The sequence below is a fragment of the Oncorhynchus keta genome, chromosome 25 (assembly GCF_023373465.1).
Source record: "Oncorhynchus keta strain PuntledgeMale-10-30-2019 chromosome 25, Oket_V2, whole genome shotgun sequence".
Lineage (NCBI taxonomy): Eukaryota > Metazoa > Chordata > Actinopteri > Salmoniformes > Salmonidae > Oncorhynchus > Oncorhynchus keta.
In genome coordinates this window covers 47,593,220-47,607,118 of record NC_068445.1, presented here as the reverse complement: position 1 = coordinate 47,607,118, position 13,899 = coordinate 47,593,220, and the positions used below count along the sequence as shown (strand labels likewise).

The window sequence follows — 13,899 nt, the reverse complement described above, 5'->3', positions numbered from 1 at the left end:
TCTCTGGTCTCTACTTCAGGTGATCACAGGCATCTGTAATAATCTCTGGTCTCTACTTCAGGTGATCACAGGTGTCTGTAATAATCTCTGGTCTCTACTTCAGATGATCACAGGTATCTGTAATAATCTCTGGTCTCTACTTCAGATGATCACAGGTATCTGTAATAATCTCTGGTCTCTACTTCAGATGATCACAGGCATCTGTAATAATCTCTGGTCTCTACTTCAGGTGATCACAGGTATCTGTAATAATCTCTGGTCTCTACTTCAGGTGATCACAGGTATCTGTAATAATCTCTGGTCTCTACAGGTATCTGTATTAAGGTGATCACAGGTATCTGTAATAATCTCTGGTCTCTACTTCAGATGATCACAGGTATCTGTAATAATCTCTGGTCTCTACTTCAGGTGATCACAGGTATCTGTAATAATCTCTGGTCTCTACTTCAGGTGATCACAGGTATCTGTAATAATCTCTGGTCTCTACTTCAGATGATCACAGGTATCTGTAATAATCTCTGGTCTCTACTTCAGGTGATCACAGGCATCTGTAATAATCTCTGGTCTCTACTTCAGGTGATCACAGGTATCTGTAATAATCTCTGGTCTCTACTTCAGGTGATCACAGGTATCTGTAATAATCTCTGGTCTCTACTTCAGGTGATCACAGGTATCTGTAATAATCTCTGGTCTCTCTGTGTCTCTACTCTCTGGTCTCTACAGGTGATCTGTAATAATCTCTGGTCTCTACTTCAGGTGATCACAGGTATCTGTAATAATCTCTGGTCTCTACTTCAGGTGATCACAGGTATCTGTAATAATCTCTGGTCTCTACTTCAGGTGATCACAGGTATCTGTAATAATCTCTGGTCTCTACTTCAGGTGATCACAGGTATCTGTAATAATCTCTGGTCTCTACTTCAGGTGATCACAGGTATCTGTAATAATCTCTGGTCTCTACTTCAGGTGATCACAGGTATCTGTAATAATCTCTGGTCTCTACTTCAGGTGATCACAGGTATCTGTAATAATCTCTGGTCTCTACTTCAGGTGATCACAGGTATCTGTAATAATCTCTGGTCTCTACTTCAGGTGATCACAGGTATCTGTAATAATCTCTGGTCTCTACTTCAGGTGATCACAGGTATCTGTAATAATCTCTGGTCTCTACTTCAGGTGATCACAGGTATCTGTAATAATCTCTGGTCTCTACTTCAGGTGATCACAGGTATCTGTAATAATCTCTGGTCTCTACTTCAGTCTCTACTTCAGGTGATCACAGGTATCTGTAATAATCTCTGGTCTCTACTTCAGGTGATCAGGTATCTGTAATAATCTCTGGTCTCAGGTGATCACAGGTATCTGTAATAATCTCTGGTCTCTACTTCAGGTGATCACAGGTATCTGTAATAATCTCTGGTCTCTACTTCAGGTGATCACAGGTATCTGTAATAATCTCTGGTCTCTACTTCAGGTGATCACAGGTATCTGTAATAATCTCTGGTCTCTACTTCAGGTGATCACAGGTATCTGTAATAATCTCTGGTCTCTACTTCAGGTGATCACAGGTATCTGTAATAATCTCTGGTCTCTACTTCAGGTGATCACAGGTATCTGTAATAATCTCTGGTCTCTACTTCAGGTGATCACAGGTATCTGTAATAATCTCTGGTCTCTACTTCAGGTGATCACAGGTATCTGTAATAATCTCTGGTCTCTACTTCAGATGATCACAGGTATCTGTAATAATCTCTGGTCTCTACTTCAGGTGATCACAGGTATCTGTAATAATCTCTGGTCTCTACTTCAGGTGATCACAGGTATCTGTAATAATCTCTGGTCTCTACTTCAGGTGATCACAGGTATCTGTAATAATCTCTGGTCTCTACTTCAGGTGATCACAGGTATCTGTAATAATCTCTGGTCTCTACTTCAGGTGATCACAGTGATCACAGGTATCTGTAATAATCTCTGGTCTCTACTTCAGGTGATCACAGGTATCTGTAATAATCTCTGGTCTCTACTTCAGGTGATCACAGGTATCTGTCTCTACTTCAGATGATAATCTGTATTAATCTGGTCTCTACTTCAGGTGATCACAGGTATCTGTAATAATCTCTGGTCTCTACTTCAGATGATCACAGGCATCTGTAATAATCTCTGGTCTCTACTTCAGATGATCACAGGTGTCTGTATTAATCTCTGGTCTCTACTTCAGGTGATCACAGGCATCTGTAATAATCTCTGGTCTCTACTTCAGGTGATCACAGGTATCTGTAATAATCTCTGGTCTCTACTTCAGATGATCACAGGCATCTGTAATAATCTCTGGTCTCTACTTCAGGTGATCACAGGCATCTGTAATAATCTCTGGTCTCTACTTCAGGTGATCACAGGTATCTGTAATAATCTCTGGTCTCTACTTCAGGTGATCACAGGTATCTGTAATAATCTCTGGTCTCTACTTCAGATGATCACAGGCATCTGTAATAATCTCTGGTCTCTACTTCAGGTGATCCCAGGTATCTGTAATAATCTCTGGTCTCTACTTCAGATGATCACAGGTATCTGTAATAATCTCTGGTCTCTACTTCAGGTGATCACAGGTATCTGTAATAATCTCTGGTCTCTACTTCAGGTGATCACAGGTATCTGTAATAATCTCTGGTCTCTACTTCAGGTGATCCCAGGTATCTGTAATAATCTCTGGTCTCTACTTCAGATGATCACAGGTATCTGTAATAATCTCTGGTCTCTACTTCAGGTGATCAGGTATCTGTAATAATCTCTGGTCTCTACTTCAGGTGATCACAGGTATCTGTAATAATCTCTGGTCTCTACTTCAGGTATCTGTAATAATCTCTGGTCTCTACTTCAGGTGATCCCAGGTATCTGTAATAATCTCTGGTCTCTACTTCAGATGATCACAGGTATCTGTAATAATCTCTGGTCTCTACTTCAGGTGATCACAGGTATCTGTAATAATCTCTGGTCTCTACTTCAGGTGATCACAGGTATCTGTAATAATCTCTGGTCTCTACTTCAGGTGATCACAGGTATCTGTAATAATCTCTGGTCTCTACTTCAGATGATCACAGGTATCTGTAATAATCTCTGGTCTCTACTTCAGGTGATCACAGGTATCTGTAATAATCTCTGGTCTCTACTTCAGGTGATCACAGGTATCTGTAATAATCTCTGGTCTCTACTTCAGGTGATCACAGGTATCTGTAATAATCTCTGGTCTCTACTTCAGGTGATCACAGGTATCTGTAATAATCTCTGGTCTCTACTTCAGGTGATCACAGGTATCTGTAATAATCTCTGGTCTCTACTTCAGGTGATCACAGGTATCTGTAATAATCTCTGGTCTCTACTTCAGGTGATCACAGGTATCTGTAATAATCTCTGGTCTCTACTTCAGGTGATCACAGGTATCTGTAATAATCTCTGGTCTCTACTTCAGGTGATCACAGGTATCTGTAATAATCTCTGGTCTCTACTTCAGGTGATCACAGGTATCTGTAATAATCTCTGGTCTCTACTTCAGGTGATCACAGGTATCTGTAATAATCTCTGGTCTCTACTGATCAGGTGATCTACAGTGTATCTGTAATAATCTCTGGTCTCTACTTCAGGTGATCACAGGTATCTGTAATAATCTCTGGTCTCTACTTCAGGTGATCACAGGTATCTGTAATAATCTCTGGTCTCTACTTCAGGTGATCACAGGTATCTGTAATAATCTCTGGTCTCTACTTCAGGTGATCACAGGTATCTGTAATAATCTCTGGTCTCTACTTCAGATGATCACAGGTATCTGTAATAATCTCTGGTCTCTACTTCAGATGATCACAGGTATCTGTAATAATCTCTGGTCTCTACTTCAGGTGATCACAGGTATCTGTAATAATCTCTGGTCTCTACTTCAGGTGATCACAGGTATCTGTAATAATCTCTGGCCCTCTACTTCAGATGATCACAGGTATCTGTAATAATCTCTGGTCTCTACTTCAGGTGATCACAGGTATCTGTAATAATCTCTGGTCTCTACTTCAGGTGATCACAGGTATCTGTAATAATCTCTGGTCTCTACTTCAGGTGATCACAGGTATCTGTAATAATCTCTGGTCTCTCTCTGGTATCTAATACTGGTCTCTACTTCAGGTGATCACAGGTATCTGTAATAATCTCTGGTCTCTACTTCAGGTGATCACAGGTATCTGTAATAATCTCTGGTCTCTACTTCAGGTGATCACAGGTATCTGTAATAATCTCTGGTCTCTACTTCAGGTGATCACAGGTATCTGTAATAATCTCTGGTCTCTACTTCAGGTGATCACAGGTATCTGTAATAATCTCTGGTCTCTACTTCAGGTGATCACAGGTATCTGTAATAATCTCTGGTCTCTACTTCAGGTGATCACAGGTATCTGTAATAATCTCTGGTCTCTACTTCAGGTGATCACAGGTATCTGTAATAATCTCTGGTCTCTACTTCAGGTGATCACAGGTATCTGTAATAATCTCTGGTCTCTACTTCAGATGATCACAGGTATCTGTAATAATCTCTGGTCTCTACTTCAGGTGTCTCTACTTCAGATGATCACAGGTATCTGTAATAATCTCTGGTCTCTACTTCAGATGATCCCAGGTGTCTGTAATAATCTCTGGTCTCTACTTCAGGTGATCACAGGTATCTGTAATAATCTCTGGTCTCTACTTCAGATGATCACAGGTATCTGTAATAATCTCTGGTCTCTACTTCAGGTGATCACAGGTATCTGTAATAATCTCTGGTCTCTACTTCAGGTGATCACAGGTATCTGTAATAATCTCTGGCCCTCTACTTCAGATGATCCCAGGTGTCTGTATTAATCTCTGGCCCTCTGTGTGGCCTAATGACATGTAAAATATTAAAAATCATCAAATGAGATGATTGTCTAATAAAACTGAATGGAACAGCTCTTAAACATAATCCTAAATACAAACTGTCAATTTAGTGAATACTAATATTAATTACTAATAATAATTTGGTGTTTAATATGAGGGTTCCAACATGACAAATCCTTTATATAAATTGTATTTACAGATTATTATTATTTTTACTATAACCAGGTTTCCATCCAATACATGCCAGGGGAAAAGATTGTCATGACAACAAAAAAAATCCCGGTAAACTTTACAAATGTAGACAAAACAAAATACGCTAGACAAGGTGGGATCTTTTGGGGACAGATGTCCATGTCAATCATTCTAAAATCCGCATTAAAACAATATGTGTGTTACAATCAAATGTGTTATATAAAATGTTGCTTGTTGCGTGATGATGTAATACACATAAACATACGTTTTGCAGTTAAATTGAGATGTACCGAATAAAAATACAAGTTAAATGGGTTCCATCGCATGTTCAACTCTACTGATGCTTTTGCATCATTTCGTGTCTTCCCACTCTGGTATTGACACATGCGCTCTAGACAACAGCAGTAACTGCGCGCTGTTGGCCGGAGCGCATGTATAGCCCACCGCACATGATGAGATTATTATGGACAAAAATGCAAGATTTATTTATTTTTTTTTCAAACGCAGCCAAGCATCGATTATCATGTTACCAGAATAAGATCCTCGATATGTACTTGGAAACGAGCATCAAGCGCATCACCTTTCACGTTTACCACCCTGTCGAAGTTCATCATCATTTATTTAATCTGTAGCCTAATGGTGCTATCAAGACAACTGGGAATTCGGATAAAAACGAGGTCTAATCATGACGTCAGTGATCTTCAGGTCGGTAAAATCGGGGGTCGAGAAAGAGGCCAGAGTTCCCGACTTTGGAATTCTGAGTTTTGATTTGCCAGTCGGAGTTCGTTCTTTTCGAATTCTCAGTTGTCTTGAACGCATTGAAGATGGAAGTCGGAGATGTCCAAGTTCTGAGTTCTCAGTTGTTGTGAACGCGGCATAATAAACTGTTCGCTTTCCGGATGAGTCGTAGTGGGAGGACTCCACAACATGTCATCGTGTGACTCCAAATGAACTTTGATATATTGGTTATTATATACATTTTTGCGCATACATGTGTTTCCACCAACATTCCCCGCAATGATTTTACCAACACAAAAAGATCCCACCTTGTCTAGCGTATGGGTCGTTACTGTATTTTTTTTTTTTGGGGGGGGGGGGTTTATAGAAAAATGTTATGTTCCATCAGGCCTGTAATTTTTTTATCCGACTTGTATTTTACTGGCATAGAGACTTTGAATGGAAACCTGGTTAGTAAAATTAATTATGCCAAAAATGTCGGTGGAAACGCTTTTACGCGCAAATAATGATATAATAAGCATCATATCAAAGTAAACTTGGAGTCACGACTCGGGAAAGCATGCAGTTTATTAGGCAACAGATTAAAACAAATGTTTTATCATGATCTTATTAACATGTGAAAGTGCAAAGTGCTAATCTTGATGTGTCCTTTCCAATCAAAATCGAGGGTCTTATGCCGGGTGAGATGATCATCATATAGTCATCATGTACGCTAAACGCGCTCTGTGCCAATACCGGTGTCGGCACACTCGTTGTACAGTATAACGCAAAACATATTTGTGAGATAACCAACAGTATAGTTGAAAATGTGATGGAACCCAGTTTAACTTTTTTTTTTTTTTTAAATCCAGTACATGGCAATTTAAACCGCAAAATGTATTTTTATGTGCACCGCGTCATCACGCACAGTTGTTTATGTGCAACAAGTCAATTTGATGGAAACATTTCTGGCGGGGGGGGGGGGTGCGCATATGTATTTTTATGAATATTCTCATGAAAATCTGTCGCGAATTGGATGGAAACCAGTTTAGGTCAGTATGTATTTGTTGTCAATGTTTTTCCGTCAAACCGGTGGTAGTTGTGAAAAAAGTAAATATTTAGAATAGTTGCAGAGTTCATTTAAAATAATCCCGTTAATGATTAGATATTTTATTCATTAATTAGACTATTTTCTCTTGAATCATATGGTCGATCTACTAGAAACTCATGGACAATATGGACAAAGATATGCAAAATGAATACTATATATTAATTGTTTTAAAGTTATTTGATTGCAATTGATTTTCTGTTAATTACGAAAATTACTGAAGATTCCGGTATCTTTGATAAACTACCGGTAGCTTTGCAACCCTAGGTACAACAGTTGAACTAAGATCACGAGGCATTTATAAGTTATATTCTTCAAGAATCAGCGGGTTTATATCGATAATTTAAATGTCAAAAAATATATTTAGCAAACCCTTTAATAAAACGCTGTATAAAAAGTCAAGGGGTAGTTTTTCAAAAAGTAATATGTTTTGTTAGCCAAGATGTCAGCTATTGGACTGCTTCCAGATAAATTGGCTTTATAAGCCACAGCTAGCGAGGAAACCCTCTCTGTCGATGGACTGAAGTTAATAGCATTGATTTTGGATATTGTGTTTTGTCTCTACAGGGACTCCAGTGAATCGTATTCCTATCATGGCCAAGCAGGTGTTGGATCTGTACACGCTCTACAAGCTGGTCACAGAAAAAGGCGGCTTAGTGGAGGTCATCAATAAGAAAATATGGCGTGAGATCACCAAAGGCCTCAACCTCCCTACCTCCATCACCAGCGCAGCGTTCACCCTGCGAACACAGTGAGTGACACTGCTGGAGATAAATAACCTGATAACCTGCATCACATATCACTTGACTACAGCAGTGGTACAGGGGGTCTCGGAGAGCTAAGAGTCTCTACACCAGTAGTGGTACAGGGGGTTTTGGAGAGCTAAGAGTCTCTACACCAGTAGTGGTACAGGGGGTCTCGGAGAGCTAAGAGTCTCTACACTAGTAGTGGTACAGGGGGTCTCGGAGAGCTAAGAGTCTCTACACCAGTATTGGTACAGGTGGTCTCGGAGAGCTAAGAGTCTCTACACCAGTAGTGGTACAGGGGGTTTTGGAGAGCTAAGAGTCTCTACACCAGTATTGGTACAGGGGGTCTCGGAGAGCTAAGAGTCTCTACACCAGTAGTGGTACAGGGGGTCTCGGAGAGCTAAGAGTCTCTACACCAGTAGTGGTACAGGGGGTCTCGGAGAGCTAAGAGTCTCTACACCAGTATTGGTACAGGGGGTCTCGGAGAGCTAAGAGTCTCTACACCAGTAGTGGTACAGGGGGTCTCGGAGAGCTAAGAGTCTCTACACCAGTAGTGGTACAGGGGGTCTCGGAGAGCTAAGAGTCTCTACACTAGTAGTGGTACAGGGGGTCTCGGAGAGCTAAGAGTCTCTACACCAGTAGTGGTACAGGGGGTCTCGGAGAGCTAAGAGTCTCTACACCAGTAGTGGTACAGGGAGTCTCGGAGAGCTAAGAGTCTCTACACCAGTAGTGGTACAGGGGGTCTCGGAGAGCTAAGAGTCTCTACACCAGTAGTGGTACAGGGGGTCTCGGAGAGCTAAGAGTCTCTACACCAGTAGTGGTACAGGTGGTCTCAGAGAGCTAAGAGTCTCTACACCAGTAGTGGTACAGGGGTCTCGGAGAGCTAAGAGTCTCTACACCAGTAGTGGTACAGGGGTCTCGGAGAGCTAAGAGTCTCTACACCAGTAGTGGTACAGGGGTCTCGGAGAGCTAAGAGTCTCTACACCAGTAGTGGTACAGGGAGTCTCGGAGAGCTAAGAGTCTCTACACCAGTAGTGGTACAGGGGGTCTCGGAGAGCTAAGAGTCTCTACACCAGTAGTGGTACAGGGGGTCTCGGAGAGCTAAGAGTCTCTACACCAGTAGTGGTACAGGGGGTCTCGGAGAGCTAAGAGTCTCTACACCAGTAGTGGTACAGGGGGTCTCGGAGAGCTAAGAGTCTCTACACCAGTAGTGGTACAGGGGGTCTCGGAGAGCTAAGAGTCTCTACACCAGTAGTGGTACAGTGACCACAAGTGTTTTATGAGATATATGATGTTATATATGATTAGATATGTGATGTTATATATGATAAGATATGTGATGTTATATATGATTAGATATATGATTAGATATATGATTAGATATACGATTAGATATATGATTAGATATATGATGTTATTTATGATTAGATATGTGTCTGTATTAATACTACAGTTGATTCAGAATACACCATAATGTCATGTAAAGGTTTGGACGTATATTCTATCTAACACGCAGCCTGTTGTTATTCTTAGAAATGCTTATCCAATCCCCACTGCTGTACAGTACTGTTATTATGTTTTAGCAGACACTTGATAGGCACAATAACATTCATTATTCTGCTACGATGTTTACTACATTACTACCATTACGGCCATCCTAGCCTGGATAATGCATGATAATGATAGAGTTGGAGAAGACGGGGAATTAACTGTACAGTCCTGACCACAATGAAGTGCAGAACAGAAGAAAGCCTGTTGATATTACAGTGCATTAGGGAAAGTACTCAGACCCCTTGACTTTTTCCACGTTTTGTTACGTTACAGCCTTACTCTAAAATTGATTAAATACATTTCCCCCCCCCTCATCAATTTACACACAATACCCCATAATGACATCACAATACCCCATAATGACATCACAATACCCCATAATGACATCACAATACCCCATAATGACATCACAATACCCCATAATGACATCACAATACCCCATAATGACAAAGTGAAAACAGGTTTTTAGATATTTTCTTTTTGCAAATGTATTAAAAATAAAAAACAGAAATACCTTATTTACATAATTATTCAGACCCTTTAATACGAGACTCGAAATTGAGCTCAGGTGCATCCTGTTTCCATTGATCCTTGAGATGTTTCTACAATTTACCTATTTTACCCGTGGTACATTTAATTGACTGGACATGATTTGTAAAGGCACACACCTGTCTACAGGCTTCCACAGTTGACAGTGCATGTCAGAGCAAAAAGCAGGCCATGAGGTCAAAGGAACATAGAGTTCCGAGACAGGATTGTATCCAGGTGCAGACCAAAATAACGTCTGCATCATTGAAGGTCTCCAAGAACACAGTGGTCTCCATTACTTTTAAATGGAAGACATTTGGAACCACCAATACTTTTTCCTAGTGCTTGCCACTTGGCCAAACTGAGCAATCGGTGGAGAAGGGCCTTGGTCAGGGAGGTGACCGAGAACTAGATGGTCACCCTGACAGAGCTCCAGAGTTCCTCTATGGAGATGGGAGAATCTTCCAGAAGGACAACCACATCTGCAGCACTCCACCAATCAGGCCTTTATTGTAGAGTGTCCAGACGGAAGCTACTCTTTAGCAAAAAGTACAGAACAGCCCGCTTGGAGTTTGCCAAAAGGCACCTAAAGGACTCTCAGACCATGAGAAACAATTATCTGGTCAATAAACCAAGCTTGAATGCCAAGCATCACGTCTGGAGGAAACTTGGCACTGTCCTTGCGGTGAAGCATGGTGGTGGCAGAATCGTGCTGTGGGGATGTTTTCAGATAGCAGGGACTGGGATACTTGTCAGGATCGAGGGAAAGATGAACGGAGAAAAGTACAGAGAGATCCTTGATGAAAACCTGCTCCAGAGCACTCAGGACCTCAGACTAGGGTGAAGGTTCACCTTCCAACAGGACAATGACCCTGAGCACACAGCCAACACAACGCAGGAGTGGCTTCGGGACAAGTCTCTTAATGAACTTGAGTGGCACAGCCATAGTCCGGACTTGAACCCAATCGAACATCTTTGGAGAGACCCTAAAATAGCTGTGCAGCGATTCTCCCCATCCAACCTGACAGAGCTTAAGAGGAGAGAAGAATGGGAAAAACTCCACAGGTTTGCCAAGCTTGTAGCTTCATACCCGAGGCTATAATCGCTGCAAAAGGTGCTTCAACAAAACTAAATCAAATCAAATCAAATGTATTTATATAGCCCTTCGTACATCGGCTGATATCTCAAAGTGCTGTACAGAAACCCAGCCTAAAACCTCAAACAGCAAGCAATGCAGGTGTTGAAGCACGTTGGCTAGGAAAAACTCCCTAGAAAGGCCAAACTCTAGGAAGAAACCTATAGAGGAACCAGGCTATGAGGGGTGGCCAGTCCTCTTCTGGCTGTGCCGGGTGGAGATTATAACAGAACATGGCTTAGATGTTCAAATGTTCATAAATGACCAGCATGGTCAAATAATAGGTCTGGGACAGGTAGCACGTCCGGTGAACAGGTCAGGATTCCATAGCCGCAGGCAGAACAGTTGAAACTGGAGCAGCAGCACGGCCAGGTGAACAGGTCAGGATTCCATAGCCGCAGGCAGAACAGTTGAAACTGGAGCAGCAGCACGGCCAGGTGGACTGGGGACAGCAAGGAGTCATCATGTCAGGTATTCCTGAGGCATGGTCCTAGGGCTCAGGTCCTCCGAGAGAGAGAAAGAAAGAGAGAATTAGAGAGAGCATACTTAAATTCACACAGGACACCGGATACGACAGGAGAACTACTCCAGATATAACAAACTGACCCTAGCCCCGCGACACATAAATTACTGTAGCATAAATACTGGAGGCTGAGACAGGAGTGGTCAGGAGACACTGTGGGCCCATCCGATGATACCCCCGGACAGGGCCAAACATGAAGGATATAACCCCACCCACTTTGCCAAAGCACCTGCCCCCACACCACTAGAGGTATATCTCCAACCACCAACTTACCATCCTGAGACAAGGCCGAGTATAGCCCACCAAGATCTCCACCACGCCACAACCCAAGGTGGGGCGCCAACCCAGACAGGAAGACCACAACTACTGAGTAAAGGGTCTGAACTTAATGTGATATTTCAGTGTTTATATTTTGTTATTATGGGGTGTAAATTGATGAGGGGGGAAAAACATTTACATTTACATTTACATTTAAGTCATTTAGCAGACGCTCTTATCCAGAGCGACTTACAAATTGAATCAATTTAGAATGAGGCTGTGATGTAACAAAATATGGACAAAGTCCAAGTCCAAAAATATATGCTGAATGCACTGTATCAAATACTTGTTCTCCCCACTGTATGTCCCTCTAGCTGCCCTGAATGCCTCTTCTGATCCTACAGTTATTATTATTAACAGGTGCAGTTAATACAGGTAACAAGTTCAAACAGGTGCAGTTAATACAGGTAATGAGTGGAGAACAGGAGGGCTTCTTAAAGAAAAACTAACAGGTCTGTGAGAGGCGGAATTCTTACTGGTTGGTAGGTGATCGAATACTTATGTCATGCAATAAAATGCAAATTAATTCTTAAAATTCATACAATGTGATTTTCTGGATTTTTGTTTTAGATTCCGTCTCTCACAGTTGAAGTGTACCTATGATAAAAATTACAGACCTCTACATGCTTTGTAAGTAGGAAAACCTGCAAAATCGGCAGTGTATCAAATACTTGTTCTCCCCACTGTATGTCCCTCTAACTGCCCTGAATACCTCTTCTGATCCTACAGTTATTGTATGCAGTAATCATGTGCCTACGAACCAGATTCATACTGTTAGCACTGAGGCAGTGTGCTCTAGTAAGAAGTCCACTGTTTGCAGCTCACCCTGCACTAACATAAATAACATGAGCATGTCTACTTCTGCTATCATTCCCAGTAAAGCAATTAAAACAATCAAGCATCCCAGAAAAGTGCTAAAAAATAGCCCACATTAGCATATTTAGCTTAAGAAACAAGGTTCATGAACTCAGTCATTTGCAAGTAACAGATGACACTCATATTCTGACTGTCTCTAAACCTCACTTATTTACATTTGATGATACAGCGGTAGAAATACAAGGTTATAACATCCTCAGAAAACACAGAAATGCCAAAGGTGGAGGTGTTGCTGTTTATATGCAGAACCACATTACTGTAAAGTATCTGGATAACGGATGAAATGCTTGATAATGAATGTGATATCAACAGAGGTACATTTTCTAAATATTGACTGGCTTTCATCAGGCTGCCAACTCAAGAGAAAGCTTCAAACTGTAACCAGAGCCTACCTTCTTAACAACACTATCAACAAGGCAGGTCCTACAGGCCCTAGTTTCTACCTTCTTAACAACACGATCAACAAGGCAGGTCCTACAGGCCCTAGTTTCTACCTTCTTAACAACACTATCAACAAGGCAGGTCCTACAGGCCCTAGTTTCTACCTTCTTAACAGCACTATCAACAAGGCAGATCCTACAGGCCCTAGTTTCTACCTTCTTAACAGCACTATCAACAAGGCAGGTCCTACAGGCCCTAGTTTCTACCTTCTTAACAACACTATCAACAAGGCAGGTCCTACAGGCCCTAGTTTCTACCTTCTTAACAACACTATCAACAAGGCAGGTCCTACAGGCCCTAGTTTCTACCTTCTTAACAACACTATCAACAAGGCAGGTCCTACAGGCCCTAGTTTCTACCTTCTTAACAGCACTATCAACAAGGCAGATCCTACAGGCCCTAGTTTCTACCTTCTTAACAGCACTATCAACAAGGCAGGTCCTACAGGCCCTAGTTTCTACCTTCTTAACAACACTATCAACAAGGCAGGTCCTACAGGCCCTAGTTTCTACCTTCTTAACAACACTATCAACAAGGCAGGTCCTACAGGCCCTAGTTTCTACCTTCTTAACAACACTATCAACAAGGCAGGTCCTACAGGCCCTAGTTTCTACCTTCTTAACAACACTATCAACAAGGCAGGTCCTACAGGCCCTAGTTTCTACCTTCTTAACAACACTATCAACAAGGCAGGTCAGACAGGCCCTAGTTTCTACCTTCTTAACAGCACTATCAACAAGGTAGATCCTACAGGCCCTAGTTTTGTCGCACCTGGACTACTATTCAGTCATGTGGTCAGGTGCCACAAAGAGGGACTTAAGAAAATTGCAATTGGCTCAGAACAGGGCAGCACGGCTGGCCCTTGGATGTA

The 13,899-nt window shown here is 41.7% G+C and overlaps 1 protein-coding gene across 2 annotated transcripts in view; it reads left to right on the top strand.

Annotated features, from left to right (window-relative positions):
* Window positions 1–13,899, top strand: part of LOC118358594 (AT-rich interactive domain-containing protein 3A-like) — a 308,610-nt gene that overhangs the window by 269,973 nt on the left and 24,738 nt on the right. For both annotated transcript variants that reach the window (XM_052479750.1, XM_052479749.1), the window contains one exon: window positions 7,478–7,661. In XM_052479750.1, the coding sequence (XP_052335710.1) occupies window positions 7,478–7,661 (184 nt within the window). The remainder of the gene's footprint in view (window positions 1–7,477; window positions 7,662–13,899) is intronic.